Source organism: Euprymna scolopes, chromosome 11 (genome assembly GCF_053919585.1).
Source record: "Euprymna scolopes isolate OS-2025 chromosome 11, ASM5391958v1, whole genome shotgun sequence".
Classification (NCBI taxonomy): domain Eukaryota; kingdom Metazoa; phylum Mollusca; class Cephalopoda; order Sepiida; family Sepiolidae; genus Euprymna; species Euprymna scolopes.
Window position 1 is genome coordinate 20,321,804 of NC_136492.1, and position 19,011 is coordinate 20,340,814.

The window sequence follows — 19,011 nt, forward strand, 5'->3', positions numbered from 1 at the left end:
CAGAAAAACAATGGCATAATTTTCATTCAACATTTTTGCAACTTGCATATCAATTTGCATATGTCATAGTTGTAGCATTCACATTGGGTCGATTGGTCCGACTCTTTCCTACAACTTCACTACGTCCCAAACACTAGCTGATAAGGCTAGCTTGAGTTACAAGAGCAAGCTAATCACAATTTCAGCGACGGACCCTGTAAAGGTGAGGACCCAGAATCAGTTTAGCTTCCTACTTCACCGTCCGAAGTTAGGTTTTGAGTTGGGCACTGCAATGTTTCTTCCAACCTGGTCGAAGTGCTGGGTTCAGTTCATGGATGAAGTCACTTGGATGTCGTTGAAAGGCATCTAGTAAGGAGAGATTTTTTTTTTTTGTCTACATCACGGCCTATGCTGCATCTTCTGTGTCCATTGGCAAGTCTTTTTTTTAAATATCAAATCTCTACACAAATATTTTCCAATGATGAGTAAATACATACATAAGTTTTTCTATTTTATTTTGATTTTGATTTTGTTTTATGGCATAAATAAATATCATATATTTTGGCATATCAACTCTTTTTGGGTTATTTAATGCAGAATCCAGCAATTTTGGAAAAAGTTTTTATGTTCCAAGTTCTTAATGTCTTCAAATATTTATTCATGATGTTTGGTTTGGTTGCTTTATAGAGGAAAATTGTTGGTTTTGTTTTTGGGATTTGCAGAACATGATTGAGTTTTGCAAATGGAGAGGAAAAAAAATCCATCAATGTTTAGTGCATTTTAGGTCAGGGAGCCGGTATCTTCAGATGGCCGATCTGGTAGCACCAGAGTGTTTTATTTTAAGTTGCTGTATTTTACTTGAGTCTCTGTATGAATAAGCACAAAATAAAATTTAAAAGAGTATTCTAGTTCACTTGAAGCATTGTGAATAGTGTATAAGAAGCTTTGTTATTGAAAATAATGATAATGTGATCTTCGTTTGATGGTAGTGTTTGATTGAAACTTATATGAGGCAAGTTTGGTTAGTTTGTTTCACAGCATATTAACCCTTTTTTAGTTATACATGTCGAATGCAGTAATTTTGGAAAAATATTTCTTGCGCTTCAAGACCTTTATATCTTCAAATATTAATTCATAATGTTTGACTTAGCCAAGTCTTATTTTTGGTTTTGGCTTTTCAGAACATGATGAAGTTTTGCAAAGAGATATATCTATAATATAAAGCTGAATGTGTGTGTGTGTGTGTGTGTGTCTAGTCATGAATATGCTACTATATGGTTGACTATTTTAAAAAACTGATTACATATAATGATAGAAGATGTATCGAGACACTGGAATGGGTATGTTTGATCTGGCAGAACGGTGGTTCATTAAAATTGTGGCGTCTGCGTTCGCGCCTGGTCCACAAAGTATGGAAATAAAAAAATTTAAAAATTAAAAAAAAAAACGTTTACAAGTGTTTTTGATATAGATGTTCATAAGAATACTTTGATAAGTATGTTTTAACTTAAATAGGGATGGTATGATAAAATTGTGGGGGTTTGCGTTCGCGCATGGCCTCGGTAGAATGGAAATACACACAAACTTTAATAAAGACTTTTCATAGCTATCTGCGTAAGTATACTTTGATAATTATGTTTCAGTTTGAAGAAATATGGTATGATAAAATTATGGGGTGTTTGTTTGCACCTGACCTCCATAGAATGGAAATATGTCACAAACTTTAACAAGGTTTTTTAATATAGATCCACAGAATATTGTAATAAGTGTTTCAGTGTGAACAAGTATGGTATAATAAATTATGGGGTTTATCCATTTTATTTTTACTTTCATCATATTTTGCTTTGGTTTTGATAGCCCCAAATTCGAAGCTATCTCTTTACAACCCTTCCTTTTCATAACCTATCATACTTTCATAAATCAGAGTCCATTTTCTGTAGGCTGGTTTTGAACCCAGTCAACGACCGGTATTTTTGTTAGTATATATATATATATATGTATATATATATATATATATATGTATATATATATATATATATATATATGTATATATAGTCATCCACATACAGTACTGTTTCGCTGTTTCACAGCTCATCAGTGCGGCTAGACAGGCAACTACCTCAAGCCAGGATTGAAACCCGACCATTTGTACGGCAGTCAAGGCTCCTAACCATTACGCTATTGGCGGCTACTTGAACGAGTAGTGAGTTTAACGATATTTTTAATATCGTCTGAAATACCTCCGCTATATATATGTATATATATATATATATATATATATATGTATATATATATATATATATATATGTATATATATATATATATGTATATATATATATATATATATGTATATATATATATATATATATGTATATATATATATATATATATGTATATATATATATATGTATATATATATATATATATATATGTATATATATATATATATATGTATATATATATATATATGTATATATATATATATATGTATATATATATATATATGTATATATATATATATATGTATATATATATATATATGTATATATATATATATATGTATATATATATATATATATATGTATATATATATATATATATGTATATATATATATATGTATATATATATATATATATATATGTATATATATATATATATATATATGTATATATATATATATATGTATATGTATATATATATGTATATATATATATATATGTATATATATATATATGTATATATATATATATATATATATGTATATATATATATATATGTATATGTATATATATATATGTATATATATATATATATATATATATATATATATGTATATGTATATATATATATGTATATATATATATATATATATATATATATATATGTATATGTATATATATATATGTATATATATATATATATATATATATATATATATATATATATATATATATATATATATATATATATATGTATATGTATATATATGTATATGTATATATATATATGTATATATATATATATGTATATGTATATATATGTATATGTATATATATATATGTATATGTATATATATGTATGTATATATATATATATATATATATATATATATATATATATATATATATATATATATATATAAAACTTGTATGTACAGTGCATTTGAGCCAGGAAGTCGATATTTTCAGACAGCCTAATCTAGAAGCACCAGTCAAAACTTATATGAGGTAAAGACAATAAAAATGGCAGTATTAATAAATTTAATAATTATTGATTGTATAATACAAGTGACTGGGGATCACTTACGAATTTGATATTCTCATAAAACTTCATCCTTCAGAGGAAGCTGGTACAACCTGCCAAGATTGAATGCCGCTTCGGTTTGATAATGTATCATACTAAATCAAAGATATTGATTAGTTGGTTGGTTTTACGGCATATCAACCTTAGTGGTCATTTAATGTCAGTCTTTTTTTTTTTGGGACAATTTTGTTTATATAACTATGTACATTATAAATTATAAGTTTTATGCATCCAGGTATCTGGTGTTCAGTGTTTATGTTTATATAGTTAAATAAGATACTATTTTTTTATTTTTTTTATCTATTTTGTTGAGTAACCCTGTTATCTTCAGATATTTGAGGCGGGTGGTTGGTATACATTTGTTTGTTTGCTTGTTTTATGGCATATCAACCACTTTTGAGTCCTTTAATGACGAAACATTAATTATAATGTGTTAGATGTTGGTTAGTTTTTTTTTCTCGTCTTTCTTGTGGAATCTTTTTGTTATATTTTGTTGTATATTTTAATCTCTTTCAAGAGTTCAATAATTTTTTCTGGGTCGATCTTGTTAAATATCTCCCTTAGACTATTCTCACATTACATACCGTCTTTAGTGGGATACGATCCATTGATAAATATTTTATTAATAATCATTAAATTCATCAATACTGTCATTTATTTACCTTTGCCTTGTATGATTTTCTACCAGTATCTTGAAAAAATATCATATTGTTATTGCTTTTAATGACAAAAGTTCTTCTGAATTTAAACTTTTTTTAAACGGTAAAACAAAATATGCCTACCCGCACAAATTTCTGTGTTTGCAACAAAGTTTGTGTGGCGTGACAATTAGTGGCAAATTCAGTATCCTACAAGAGAAAAATAAGAGAAATGTTTATTAGAATTGAGAAGTCCCATATGTGACAAGTAAGTAAGCTGCAAAAAGAAAAAAAAAAAAAAATCAACACAACATTTCTCATAATTTATTTTATCTCACCAGGACTGTTGACACTTATCAGATGTGGTCACTGAAGAATGAGTGTTCACGCCGTCTTAGTGTCATTTAGAAATGAGGGAAGAGAAAGGAAGTGGGTGAATAGTGACCAAGATATTCACCATTAACTCCAACCATAGCAGTTGGGTTTAACTACCACCCTGGCATAAAAAAAAGCTAAAATGTGCTGATTTTTTCTTTTTAACTTTTATCTTGCTTTCTTAATCCTAGTCTACTCTATATTACACTAAGTAAAATAAGCAAATGAATAAAGAATAAATTCTTTTAAAAACTAAATTTTCTAAAAATTGTAAAAATAAAAAAAATTAATTTTGAAAATAAATTAAAAAGATAAAACATTTAACAAAATACAAATTAAATTATTCTATATTACACAGTTCTCCTACTCAAGATTTCCCACAGAAATTTTCTCCAATGAATAATAAAAATAAAAAAATAACAAATAAAAAATAAATGAATAAAAAAAAAATAAAGTAATAAAAATAAACAAATAGAAAAGTAAAATGAATAAAAACACACACAAAAAAGGTAACGGATAAAAATAAAATATATAAGTAAAATAAATGAATAAAAAAATAAAGAAAGAATAAATGAATAAAGAATAAAAGCAATCCATTTAAAAACTAAATTTTAAAAAAATTGAAAAATAAGTAAATAAAAAAATCAATTTTTTAAAAATTAATTAAAAGAATTAATTATTTAAAAAATAAAAATTAAATTAAATAGATAAAAATAATAAAATTTTCAGATTCAATCTAATAAGCACTAAATCTTTAAATTATTTTTTTTATTAACATTTTCAGTTTTTAAAAACTTAAGGGAAAGGAGGAGGGACTAAGAACTATGGAAGTTTAACAAAGTGATTTCTCAAGTGTTGATATTTCAAGAGAATTTGTCAAAAACCCTCTAAAATTTTTTTTACCATGCTGAAAATTTTGAAAAGATGTTTTTAAACAGGATAATTTATATCTATGTTCTAATCAAAGGTTTTGGTGTTTATTCAGAATCATACTTAGTTTTTTTTTTTTTTTTTTACTTAGTAGTCACCACTTATCAAGTACCGAAGGCTACTCAAGGATAAGGGTTAATGAATGTAATGTGGTAGTGTAAATTGGGTAAAATTTGATTATTTATGATGATGGCTCAATAAGAATTTGTTTACATTGGATTTGAAGGCTACCATTATTGAACCTGGAAGCAGGCTAGCAGAATACTGTTCCACAAACAAAATTCTAATAATCACGTAAATTGATAAAGTATTTTTTTATATAATTTAGAAAATCAAAATTTATGAAGAAGCCAGTATGTTAGGAGCAGCCATATAGTTTTAAACTTTCCTAAAAATTCAAGGGCGACAATTCAATTTGACTGCAGAGATTTTTTTTTGTATTCAAAATAAATGTTTTAATCCCTAAAAATCGTTAAAATTTCATTTTCTTAATTAAAAACCCTACTTAATCAATTTACATGATTTTTCGAATATGACATCTTTGTTCCGTGATGAGTATGTACATCAAAAAATTTTTCTGTATTTTGTTATTTTAATAAAGTGTAATAAAGATATATATATATATATATATATATATATATATATATATATATATAAGTGATCTTGTCTGTGGGTGTGTGAGGAATGGTCTCTACCATACTACTCTATCAATTTTTGATCTACAGATTTGATACTTGATATATCGAGAGTTTAGACCAGTGGAACAAATTTGATTTGGTTTTTAGTTGGTAAAAATAGCTGCTGCTAAAGGGTCAAAATGATAAAATTGGAACTTGGCAGGTATAAGCCAACTAAAAGTGCTTCCCTACGAATGCACAAATATACATCAATACATTAATGTTGGTAAATTTTTAGCGTTTTGATATCCATCTGTTGGTAGCTCAGATAGCAATGAATAATGCTGAAATGCTAGATGTTTTGGTTTTGATTCTAGCTGATAGCACACAAATCCTTTTTTTTTTTTTTTTTTTTTTTTTTTTAAATATTTGAAATCACTACTATATGTTTGGTACAATATCATAACTAACAGAATATTGGCTCTATAATAGTAAATATGAAATTTGCATTAATTAAAATATCATATTTAAGTGTATTTTATTACGACCAAGCAATACTGGGCGACCATTACTATATATTGGGTACAATATAATAATCAATAAAGGATTGGCACTATAGTAATAAACATAAAATCTGCATGAATTAAAATATCATATAATATCATATTTTATTACTGGACAATGCCAAGCAACCTGCTAGTTCTAAATAAACATCAGGTTTTCTTATAACAATTTTATCTTTGTCTTAATTTGTGAAGCATAAACGCCAAAATAAATTATCTTCATGGAATATGTCATGATAATCAGCCTACTTTTAAAATCCTAATATAAATAGCAGTGAAGATAGTGAACTAAAATAGTCTACAATAATGGATAGAATAAAGGCACTAATGTCATGCGTAAAAAAATAAATAAAATAAAAAAAAAAGTTTATGACAAGACAGAATTGTTATCATTATATATGACGCTTGATAACATTTTTCAGTTTGCTATCGCTTTGTAAAGTTCTCTATTAAAAATATATTTAAAACAGACTTTTTTAAACAAACAAGTATATGTTTTATACTGACCTGAGACAAAAGTGTGCAGTACACAGACTGTAGAGGCAGGAATGCCTGCAAAATTGAAAGCAAAGATAAACAAATGCATTAAAAAAACAAAAAAACTGTTCATTTTATTCAAGGATCGGTCCAAAAGTAATGCTTTCTATTTTTTTTTTTTTGGACGACAAACATTGAAAACATTGAAAAATTGACTAAAAATATTAATTCCTTCAAAAATATTAATTCCTTCACCCTCAACTTGGCACTTTTCTATGAGGAGAGGTCGCTTTTTTCGCCAATATTTTCAAAAGCCATCCCCTCTTTCCGATTGACTAGCCTTAATTTAAACCTTCACCACTTCTGGTTTGGGAATGGACACAACAGCTAAAACACCACTTTTTTTTGGGGGGGGGAGGGGGTTACGTTCTTTTCCTCATGCATGGTACAGGTTCAAACCTGCCGGCCTAATACCACTTTTTTTTTTTTTTTTTTGGCTCAACACACACTAAACATACGGGCAACGCTGGGCACCCAAGCTAGTAAGATATAATAAAGAACAAATTTAAGGTTTAGGAAAAGATATATTATTTCTTCATATTCACCTCAAACAAGGTACATTGTTATTAAGATGTAAGAGGACACTGTAACGTTGTAAGGAAACCAACACGTTGTAGTCTCAGTTGGAAAATAGACAAAGAATTGAAAAAGACTGCAATTCCTGTTTTTTTTTTTTTTGAACAACATTTATTTCCTCATTCTTCCGCCATGCGTGGTGACATCACTCACGTAATAGTCTTTTCTAACCTGCTCTCTCTCTCCTTTTTATAGTCTTTCAAACGTCATCCAAGTCTCTAAGATGATCGTCTTCTCGAACGTGCTCTCGAACATTATCCATGTCTCTACCATGATCGTCTTCTTAAATGTGCTCTCTCTTCTTTTTTACAGTCTTCTTTTTCCTTACCGTGACGTCATTTTATTCACGGCTCGGTATTTGTATATAGCTATCAGCCCGCAAACTAAATATTCTTTCAATCAATATAATGAAATGTATTTATTTTAAATTGTACTGTTTTATTCGAAAGGGAGGACATCATTTGGGAACCTTTCATTTTAAAATGGGTAAGTCTGAATTGCTTAACTTAGTGATCCCTTTTTTAAACAGAAATTCTACATAACTGATCAAGCTTATCTTTTATTTAACTGGCATTCATTATTGAGATGAGTATTATTTATTTATTTATTGTGGACTATTATCCTCATCTTTTTGAAAAATTTTTTTATTTTTAGTTGTTTCATGACATTTCGACCAACTATTCATCTGGACTTTGTCAGGTGGTAATCACGATAGAATAGGGACTCCGAATCTCCTAACTGTATCCTCAGCAATTACTGCCATCCATAGTTGTTGTCATCACAACTATGGATGGCAGTAATTGCTGAGGATGCAGTTAGGAGATTCGGAGTTCCTATCCCAGCACGGTTACTACCTGACGAAGGCCAGAAAAATAGTTGACCGAAACATCGTGAAACAACTAAGAAAATTTTTTTTTTTTTTTTTTAAATGAGGATAATAGTCTGCAATAAATAAATTAATTGATCAAGCTTGTTTAAACTTCTGCATGTCAGTAGGAAACAAGGAGGGAATTCCAAAGTCTAGTAGTTCGAAGGAAGAGACTATTAAAGTAGAAGAATCTCTGGCAATGGAGTACCTCAGCAGTGAAGATGTGGGATTTTGCAGTTTGTTGGGTTAGTCGTAGCATTTACACCGAAAGGGCACCGGTGGTGTGCTTTCGATGTAAACATGGTGCATGCATAACAGGATATGCAGATAATGGGGAAAATATTTGGCTTGCGTTTGACGACATAAAATTTGATTTCTCCATTTAGAAAAGTGATTACCTCGTTAAAACGGAGGTTTAATTTTTGGAGTAGTAGAAGATGCCCCTCATATTGAAAAACAAAACTACAGGAAAATCTTTATGATGTATGTACCTGTTACGGAACAAAAAGATCATACTCCAAAAATCACAAATTGATCAAGTAGTTTTATTTTTATAAAGAAAATCATTTTTCCGTGGGAATGCATTACAACATAAACCTTGCAAGTTTGAATTACTATTGAGTTATTCTCCCTTTTTTTTTATAAAAGTCAGTCACTCCTCCGATACTCATAATATCTGATTTTCTTATCTATATAAATAAAACAATAGATGTATGTATGTATGTATGTGCGTGTGTATGTGTGAAAATATTAACTGATAAACTCTTAAGTTACTGATCATATAACATTAAAATTAACAGGAAATAGTAATTATACACCAAGGATGGTTTATAACAAGAAAAATCTTTGTTTGGATGGATAAATAACATGTACAGAAATATATCGGCAAATTGAAATACAAAATGTTCATTTCAACTTGCCGATATATTTCTATTACTTTTGTGCATGTGCAAATTCATTCATAGTTTTAAGTGGTTTAATTTAAAATTCAAAATTAAATTCATTCATAGTTTTAAGTGGTTTAATTTAAAATTTTAATTAATTTAAAACTCTTAAACAACTGGTCACATAACACTGAAATTAACAGGAAATAGTAATTATACACCAAGGATGGTTTATAACAAGAAAAATCTTTGTTTGAATGGATAAATAACACGTACAGAAATATGTCAGCAAATTGAAATACAAAAATGTTCATTTCAACTTGCCGATATATTTCTATTACTTTTGTGCATGTGCAAATTCATTCATAGTTTGAAGTGGTTTAATTTTGAATCTTTCTTATCTATCTATAGATAGCTTAAACAATAGGGAATGTGACTGGAGCGCTAAATGTTTTGGGTTCAATTCTAGCTGATGAAACCCAAGCTATCTTTTTTTTTTAACTTTTAAAATCAGTACTATATATTAGGTACAACATAATATTTAATAGAGAATTGGCTCTGTAATAATATGAAATCTGCATGAATTAAAATATATTTAAGCCTATTTTACGACTGGACAAGGCTGGACACTCCTAGCTAGTTTAAAAATAAAACTATTTAATCAATTTGAGTGATTTTTGGAATATGGTATTTTTGTTTTACCACATATACATAAATCATACAGATTTTTTTTATATTTTTGTTTTTTTATTATAGGAGGAGTTCTTGATAAAAACTATAACTTTGGTTCTGTTCATTGTAGAGATTCGCTATTTACTCATATTTGAAATTCTGCAACTTATGATTTTGAGTTCAGTTGAGATCAAGATATTTCAAGGAATTTCAACTTCTGAATTTTTAAATTTGATGTATCAATTATCCACCATGCAAAATTTCAACCTGATAACATAAATAGTTTTTGAATTATCAATGCTTTATTAACAATAGAATATTTGGTGCTTGTTAAATAGGGTCAACAGATCAATTTTTTTTTTTTTTTTTTTAAATATTTGGTTTTAAGCAAAGCAAATAACAAAAATAGTAATATTTCCAAAAATTATTAAAATTCATCAAGTAGTAAAATTATTTATAGTTAAAAGTAAATTTTATGGAAAAATTTTCCCTATATGTGAACACCTTGAAGGTTGTGAATACAGGGGACATACTTACTTCACTTTTCGCCACTGTAATGGCTTCCAACATTTGTAGCCTATAGTGAGGGACATTTTCATTTTTTTTTTTTACTAAAAACACAATAGAAGTTATTCTACTTGAATTTTTTGTAATATTTTGATATATTACTATTTTCAACATGACAAGTAAGTACTGTTGTTTCTGCTTAAAACCACATATTTAAAAAATCGATCTGTCAACTATCTTAACGAGCACTGAATACTTTATACGATATGTAGAAGTGAAGCCAAGATAAGATACTGGCCCATACTTAGGTTGTCAAATGGAAGTAGGCAGTAGCTGATTTAAAAAAAGTTTTTATTTCGATTTTTTTAAATTTACTTACATCTTCCATAAGAGTTGGTTTTGCTGCTTGAGCTAGACGGATGAGATTTTTGGAAAATTCAGATTCTAGAGAAAAAAATATATAAAAATATATTAAAAAAAATAAATATTTGAAAAAAAAAAAAAAAAAAACACAAAAAATGTAACAAATATACTCAAAAACACATAAAAAATATATTTAAAAAAAAAAAAGACAAATTATATTTAAAAAAATTTTTTATAAAACAAAAAAATATATAAATATATCAAAAAAATACATAAAAATATATTAAAAAAAAAAGGGAAAAGTAGTTTGCTTGAAGCATTGCTGGTAAACAAATATGTTAGTGTATAAAAAAGGTGTTAACAACGAGAAGTATGATGTATGAAAACGAATAACGGTGGCATTTAGATTAAATATTCGTTTATTTTTTTCAAAATCTTTAACATATAAATCAATAAATATTGACTTACAATATATAAAAAATATTTATGCCCATAAGATAAGCAATATATATTAGAACATAAAGAAACAAAATTGTGTATGTGTGTGTGTTTATATACTCTTATTACATTATATTATATTCTTACTGGAGTCAGTTTATTCTTATACAAGTTTCATATAATATGATATTTCGGGAATGTTAACCATCATCCAATGTGTGTTCAACTTTAATTCAAACATGCATATGGAGACTGTTGTTAGCAAGAATAATTCGGTAAAAATTGAAATTGATTTTAAATTAATTTGAAATTAAAAAAATATGAATATAAAAGAACTGCACACAAAAGAACATTCATGCCCGGTCAACGCAGAGTCTTCCTGCTAGTGTTAATAAATAATCCCCACTTAGATGGAATACGCACTTCGACATACATACTTCTGACTAATCCATCTAACAGCAAAATCTCACCCCTTCACTGTAGAGGTCTGTAAGTACCGAAAAGCCTTCTACTTTAATAGTTTCTTCCCTTGAACTGTTATATTTTAGAATTGCTCTACTTTCCTGCTTCCTTGACTCTGACATGCAGAAGTTTAAAATGTAAGTTCAATGTACTTTAATTGTGGTGATAAAAAATCTTTGATAATTTCGAGAGGTACCTCTCTTTTTCAAAAAGAAAACAAACAAAGCATAAGTATGCCATAAAGATGAAACAAAGAATACAAATACATAACAGCTGTCAAGCAAAAATAAGTGCATCTCTTCGTTGGTTTGTACGATTCAGGAAAGATAACATAAATACAATCAAAGGGAGATCACTCTGGATAATCCATATGCAATCTTTGGTTTGCTTAGCTTCTAATGTACAGCAGTTGATAATTTGTTTCTGGTAAAACCAAAACAGATCTTTAAAATTTTTCAACATGGCGGATCCACCTCTTCTCCCCCCCCCTCCCCCCAATAGAAAGAAATTTGAAATCCATTTACTTTTTGTTTATTTTATGTGATTTATTAATAATGCTTTAATTGTTAACTATGATTATCAAATTTCCGCTACAAACGATTTCTATGATGTTGTGCCATTAACTACCGTACACTCATTAACCATTATTCTCGAGTGGCCTCCAGGCCTTGATAAGTAGTGACTTCTTTGTAAGAAAAAAAAAATACTATCTGTTTCCTTGTTTATACCATCCTAATAAATATTAATATGACTTAATATCTCTTACGTTTTGTGCTAATTACTGGTAGCCTGGGGGTTGAATACTAATCTGTGAAATCTAGGATGACTGTGATAGGGTTTGAATTCCTTAGCTGACAGTAATTATCATGTCCTTGACTGATATGGAGAACAAAAATTCAAAACATCCATGTCTGTACGTTTAAAAAATAATTATTAATATATAAATTAATATAAATTATTTTATATTAATTCTTATTTATGGTGCTTAAGTGACTTCATGTACTATCTTTTGAATTTTTTCTTCCTCCAGCTTTGTTGTTTATTTGCTTTTGTAATATAAAGATGATTTAATGAAGAATCGAAAACGTTTGTGATACATACGGAACATGTATTCATTTTTCTAATTTGAAAAAAACAAAAAAATGAAAAATTGAAAAAATAAAAAGGCATAATTAAGCAGTGAATTGTTAATTTTTTTACAATGGTCACTTAAATGAAAAAATTCTCCCTAATATATATATATATATATATATATATATATATATATATATACTAGCATGGGTGCTCGGCATTGCCCGGGTGTTTAGAGATGTATGCTGAGCAAAAAAAAAAAAAAAAAAAAAAAAAAAAAAGGTCAATTTTTTTAAATTTGACCCCTATTATGACCCTTTAACATTTATTGTTTTGGGTTCAAATCAAGTTATTAAGTTAGATCCATGTCCAAGGAACCTATATCTAAAATTTCAAGTGTTTAGACCCAAAATGGTTAGAGGAGTTTGGTAGAGTTCTCAAAGGTCAAATCGTTGAAATTTGACCTCTTAACAGCCAAATTTCTGGCCGAAACCGATCACATAGATTTTCCCAAATTTCAATACCCTGTATATCAAATTTCGAGTCTGTAGACTGAAAATTAACAGAGTTATTGCGAAGGAAAATGTACATAGACACACACACAGATAGACAGATACATTCACTTTTATATATATATATATATATATATATATATATATATATAAAAAAGAAAAAGAAAATTAAATATAATAAAATATATATATATAAGAAAAAGAAAATTAAAACTGTAAGTTGAACTTTACAATCAAAATTTATTGTTTGACTGAATACTCCAAAAGACAATTTACAATTTGAAACCAAGTAGGTGATGTCATTTTTTTCTTCCCTGCAACCTCTTTCCTACAGGAGAGACGTTGCTCATCTGTCTCTGCTCTATTGCTATTTTCATGGTAAGTGCTAGTCTGAATTCCAATATATGGTCTCCGCTTGCCAAACTTTGACAAAAAACACTCGACTAGCTAAAAGCACTATATATGATTTTTCCCACTCTATCTGTGCCTAAATGTAGACGCAGATACCATGAACAAAGCTTCTTTCCTAGAACTACCCGCCTTTGGAACACTGTTCCGTTGGCATGCTTCCCAGCTGAATACAACAATAAATACATAAATAATCAAATTCCATCCAATTTACATCATTAACGATTACTACACTGCCACCTTACATTCATTAACCGTTATCCTCGAGTGGCCTTCGTTCAAAAAAAAAAATAATAATAAACCCTCTAAATAAGCATCGAAAAATTAATATGTACTCACCTAATTGTGCTTTTTTGTCTATGTAATAAATGATATCTTTCAGGTATTTCGACCAGACCTTAGCTCTTTGCAACGCTTTATCCACACCAGAGTCGAGATGTTTCAAAATAACATTGACTTCTTCAGGCCTCATAACACCTAAAAAAAAGATAAAGAAAAAATGCTTTCAAAGACCAAAAATAGAATTTGTATCATTTGAATTATTCAAAACTAGCGGGGTGGATGGGGGTGGATGGGGGGGGGGGGTCCAGGTGTAAAATACGCTTAAATATCATATTTTAATTTGTCCAGATTATTATAGAGTCGTGATTTCAAAAGTGGAAAAAAAATAAAATAAATAAAATATTTAGGTGCCATCAACTAGAATCGAAACCGAAACTGCAGCATTCAAAGCTGGTGATGTTACCACTGCACCAACGTGACACACATATAAATAAAGTGATTAAAAATTAAAATTAAACTAAGATGAATGTACAAAAAGTTCAACAAGGTTTTTCAATTTTGACCCCTTAAAAACAATCATTTGAATCCATAGCGCCGCTCTGCGACTTTTAGTCTCAGAGGAGATAGAGTTTGAAAATATGGAGAAAGACAGACAAACACATAGATGTTTATATATTAGATAATATGGTCATTGTTATCCAAACGTTTCGGACGGCATAACCTCTGGTCTTATTCAGATGTATCGTTTCAAACTCGATGGATTCTTTATTGAATTTTGAGCTAAACTCTTTACTTAAATCGTAGAGGTAGATTATTCTTGTTCTGTCATCCATTAACACAAACAAATATTAAGTAATTTTTATTTCATAATTAGTTATATTATCACCTGTATACAGCATGGTTATATTGACACATCAGTTCTAATTAGATCACTGAAGTTAAGATGCTAGAAATCATCGTAAAAGAGAAATAGCGACAACCAAAAGAAAACATGCTGAAATAATCAGGAAACGCATAGAATTGCAAAAGATAGGAATATTTTTTTTAGAAAATCTATAATAGTGTAGCGAATAAAGAGCAATCAGTAATTTCCTCAACTATCCAACAACCAGAAGTTCACAAGCACGGCAACCGAGAAGATGAAACTGCTTGCCTGGCGATTTGATTTCAACTCCACCTTACAGCCAACAAACAACTCCCTCCCAAATTTTCCTATGTAGACTGAAGCCACACTAGATGATGTAAAAATTACCCTTGTCATGTCCACGATATCATAAAAAACTTAGACATTTATAAAGCATGTGGGCCTGATCTCATCCCTGCTATACTAATTAAGAAATGCTCAGCTGAGCTAGCCCTCATACTTTCCAAGCTCTACAAAAAATACCTTGCTGAATCTTGCTTCCCTTATAGCTGGAAGATGACCTCTGTGGTACCAGTGTACAAGAAGGACTGACCCTCTCAATTATCGCCTATCAGTCTCTTCTCCCCATTCACTAAAATCTTTCAGACCTTAATTAATCAAGCACTAGTCCACCACCTCACAAAAGCAAATCTTCTCTCTGACAAACAGTATGAATTTAGGCAATGTCATTCTACTGCAGATATTTTAACAGTCATCTCTAAACGCATATACCATGTACTGGATAAGGCGAGTGAAGCCAAGACTGCCGTCCTTGATATATCAAAGGCCTTTGACAAAGTCTGGCACGAAGGGCTGCTAATGAAAATTAAACTGTATAGTATAACTGGATGTATACTAAATATAATTAGATCCTTCTTAAACAGGACCATCCAAGTTGTCATTGATGGATGTAGATCCAATCAGCATAACATTAATGTGGGAGTATCTCACGGGTCAATCCTTGGACCACTATTATTTCTGATATTCATAAATGATCTCCGTGATAATATTGTGTCCGAGATGGGTATATTTGTTGATGATACGATGCTCTATAACATGTGTGAGGAAAGAACAGATGTACATAAATCTAAGACTGCAATGAATTTGTACCATTCCAACAAGTTCTGGAAGACCGCATGGAAGTCCTCTTGTGTGAGCATGTCACAGCCTCTTTCATCCCATCAATTGTCGCATAATGACAGCCTCTAACATTTTCTTGGAGGTTAGGAAATAACCAAAAGTCACAAGGAGCAAGGTCTGGAGTATAGGGAGGGTGAGGAACTGTCTTGATGCCCATCTTGGTCAAATAGTCTGTGACAAGGATGGAGTTGTGGACTGGTGCATTGTCCTGAATTTTTCTCAGTCTGTCAGGCTTAAGTCTCAAATTCCATTTTTGTTGGTCGATAATTTTTAAGCTTGAAATACTATTAACATCGATAAATGCACAGATTGAATGGACAAATCTTATTTTAGTTGGTCAAGCACCTGTAGATATAGCCTTGTCCGTTGTTATGCTAAAGTTTGAAATAGAATTCTTGTTGGTCTGCCATGCTTAAATTTGAAATAGTATTTTTATTGATTTGTCGTACATATAACTTTGAAATAGGATTCTTGTTAATTTGTCCAGTTTAAGCTTCAAATAGCCTTTTGGTTGGTCTACCATACTTAAGTTTAAAATAGCATTTTTATGAGTCTGTCATGCTCAAGTTTGAAATAGCATTCTTGTCAATCTGTCATGCTTCAGTTTGAAATACCATTTTTGTTGTTGATCTGTCATACTTGGGTCCTTAGTATTTTTATTCTCCTCCCCATCCATCTTCTTTCTCAATCTTCCATGCCTTTCAATTTGTTTTCTTTCTTTTACATCCTAAACAAATGTTTTTCATTGGTGCATTTTTTTTTCATTAGATTAAAGGTATAACATGTTTCTAATGTATGGACAAAGAGTATGTTAACTGACATTCTAGCTTAAGGGTTTTAATGACCACATACTTTGGTGACTCTTCCAAACATGTAGTTGACATTTTGTATGCCGTTTTCCTGAGTACCACACAGAAGTAAAATGGAAAGGAAAAAGTGAGATGTAAGTCGAGAGTTCAACCCAATTAAAAAAAATAAATAAAAATACAAACAACTTTATTGTGTATTTACCCATCATGGAATAAAAAGGTCATATTCCAAAAATCATGTAAATTGATCATGTAGTTTTTTTTTGGGGGGGGGTTTAATTATGAAAATCTAATTTATGAGGAAGTGAAATGTGTTTTAATCTGCCATGTTTAACAAATAACAACTTAATTCGATCTACCAAGATCAAAATCAGCCTTGCAATGGATATGATTTGTTATTAAAAAATTGCTAAAAATCATTAAAAAATGATTTTCTATACATGAAAAACTACTTGATCAATGTACGTGATTTTTAAAACATAACATTTTCATTCCATGAAAAGTTTGTCCATTAAAGATTTTTCTGTATATCTTATTTTAATTAGGTTGAACACTGGACTTGCACCAACAGTGTAATAATTAAGAAATGGTTGTTGTCATATTTGTGCTGGGTGAATCTGTCCCATTTGAGGGTTCTTGATAATGGTGCAAAAACATATCTGTAATTTGATTGGTCCAACCTTTTCTTCTCCACTGCAGCCTCTCTCTCACAGATGTGATGTTGCTATTCTCAGTCTTTTTTATAAATACTATTATAACATGCGTTCTTCAGAATTGTCTGACTTATTCCCTGCTTCATTTGTTCCAGCTCATTTGTTTCGTTGGTCTAGTGGCCTTCATCAATCCACTGTTTTGATACCTCATTGTAATACAGCTTGTGGAACTCTCTTACTACTGACTGTTTTCCTCCTACCTTATAGCCTTGATCTTGTCAAAACTAATGCCCATAGGCATGTTGTGTGCCCACCTTATGGATAACTATGAAGTGTTTCGTACATTGACATACGCTCGGCAGTTGGACTGACGTATAACCACTTCTTTTTATTTGTTATATTTGCTTTTCTGTTTTGTATATTTCGTTTCCACTAAAAAGTGACGCCTACTTTTTTCCAGACCATTACTGGTTACAATACTGGTGACGAGACTATTAAGGAACTCAAACTTTTGTCATCCACTGTATTTGCAATAATCATCTTTTGTTCTTGCTAGTGTCTTACATCAAGTGGCTTCACACCTTGTCTGGAGCAATTTCCATGAAAAAAATAAAAAAAATAAATAAATAAAAAAGAAAATGGCATGTGTTCTCCAGAATTATCTGATCTGATCTATTACCTGCTTCCTTTGTCACAGCTTGTGGTCTCCTTCAATTCGTTGTTTTGATATCTCATTGTAATACTGCTTCTTATTCTCATAGCTTCTTTGGAAGAACTGCAAGCTTGTGGAACTCTCTTCCTGCTCACTGTCTTCCCTCTTACCTATAGCCTAAGTTTTCTTTTCAAAACAAAGACCAATCTCCTGTCTTTGCAATAATCATCTTTTGTTCTTGAGAATTCCTTACATAAAGTGGCTTCACATACACAAAAAAAAAAAAAAAAAAAATAGAAACAAATAATGAGCTTACCAATTTCTTTATTCTCGGCGAGTGGAGAACTAGCTGCTACAGCGGGGATGACTTCATACGACTGAAACAAAACGGTAGATAAAAATTGATCAGAATTCACAAATGATAATGAAACACATTTATTAGAACCAGAAAGATGAGCGAACTAAAAACATGTAATAAAAACAGAATATGCATTGGATGCGTTCATGATGATGCCATCCATATATCAATTACAAAAATGACTAACCTTTTCTTTAGTCAGCATCCTCTTCACAAACATTCCAACCATCATACCACTGCATTTAAAGGTTTCCTTCTTTCTCTCAAGCTGTCAGTTAACATGTTTCGTATAGGGTGAATCTAAATTTATCAGACCCTTCACATATGAATTTGTTTCAAATCTATTGTACAAGTTACATTCCAAAAGTAATGCCTACTATTTTTATTCTGCTCAAATGGATCAGAGGGGATTGCAAATTGCATTGTTATGATGACTGAACTTATGCATTCATGATCTGAAAGTTTGCTCTTGTGAATATTGGTGACTATGTAGAAGAATACATTATGGA

General features: G+C 29.8%; 1 protein-coding gene across 12 annotated transcripts in view; it reads right to left on the reverse strand.

Moving 5' to 3' along the window:
- The window catches only part of LOC145287793 (rho GTPase-activating protein 45-like), a 329,642-nt gene that overhangs the window by 127,659 nt on the left and 182,972 nt on the right, over positions 1–19,011 (reverse strand). For all 12 annotated transcript variants that reach the window (XM_080135634.1, XM_080135627.1, XM_080135626.1 and 9 more), the window contains 5 exons: positions 18,461–18,521; positions 14,044–14,181; positions 10,830–10,894; positions 6,914–6,958; positions 4,066–4,131 (listed from right to left, as the gene is read on the reverse strand). In XM_080135634.1, the coding sequence (XP_079991760.1) occupies positions 4,066–4,131; positions 6,914–6,958; positions 10,830–10,894; positions 14,044–14,181; positions 18,461–18,521 (375 nt within the window). The remainder of the gene's footprint in view (positions 1–4,065; positions 4,132–6,913; positions 6,959–10,829; positions 10,895–14,043; positions 14,182–18,460; positions 18,522–19,011) is intronic.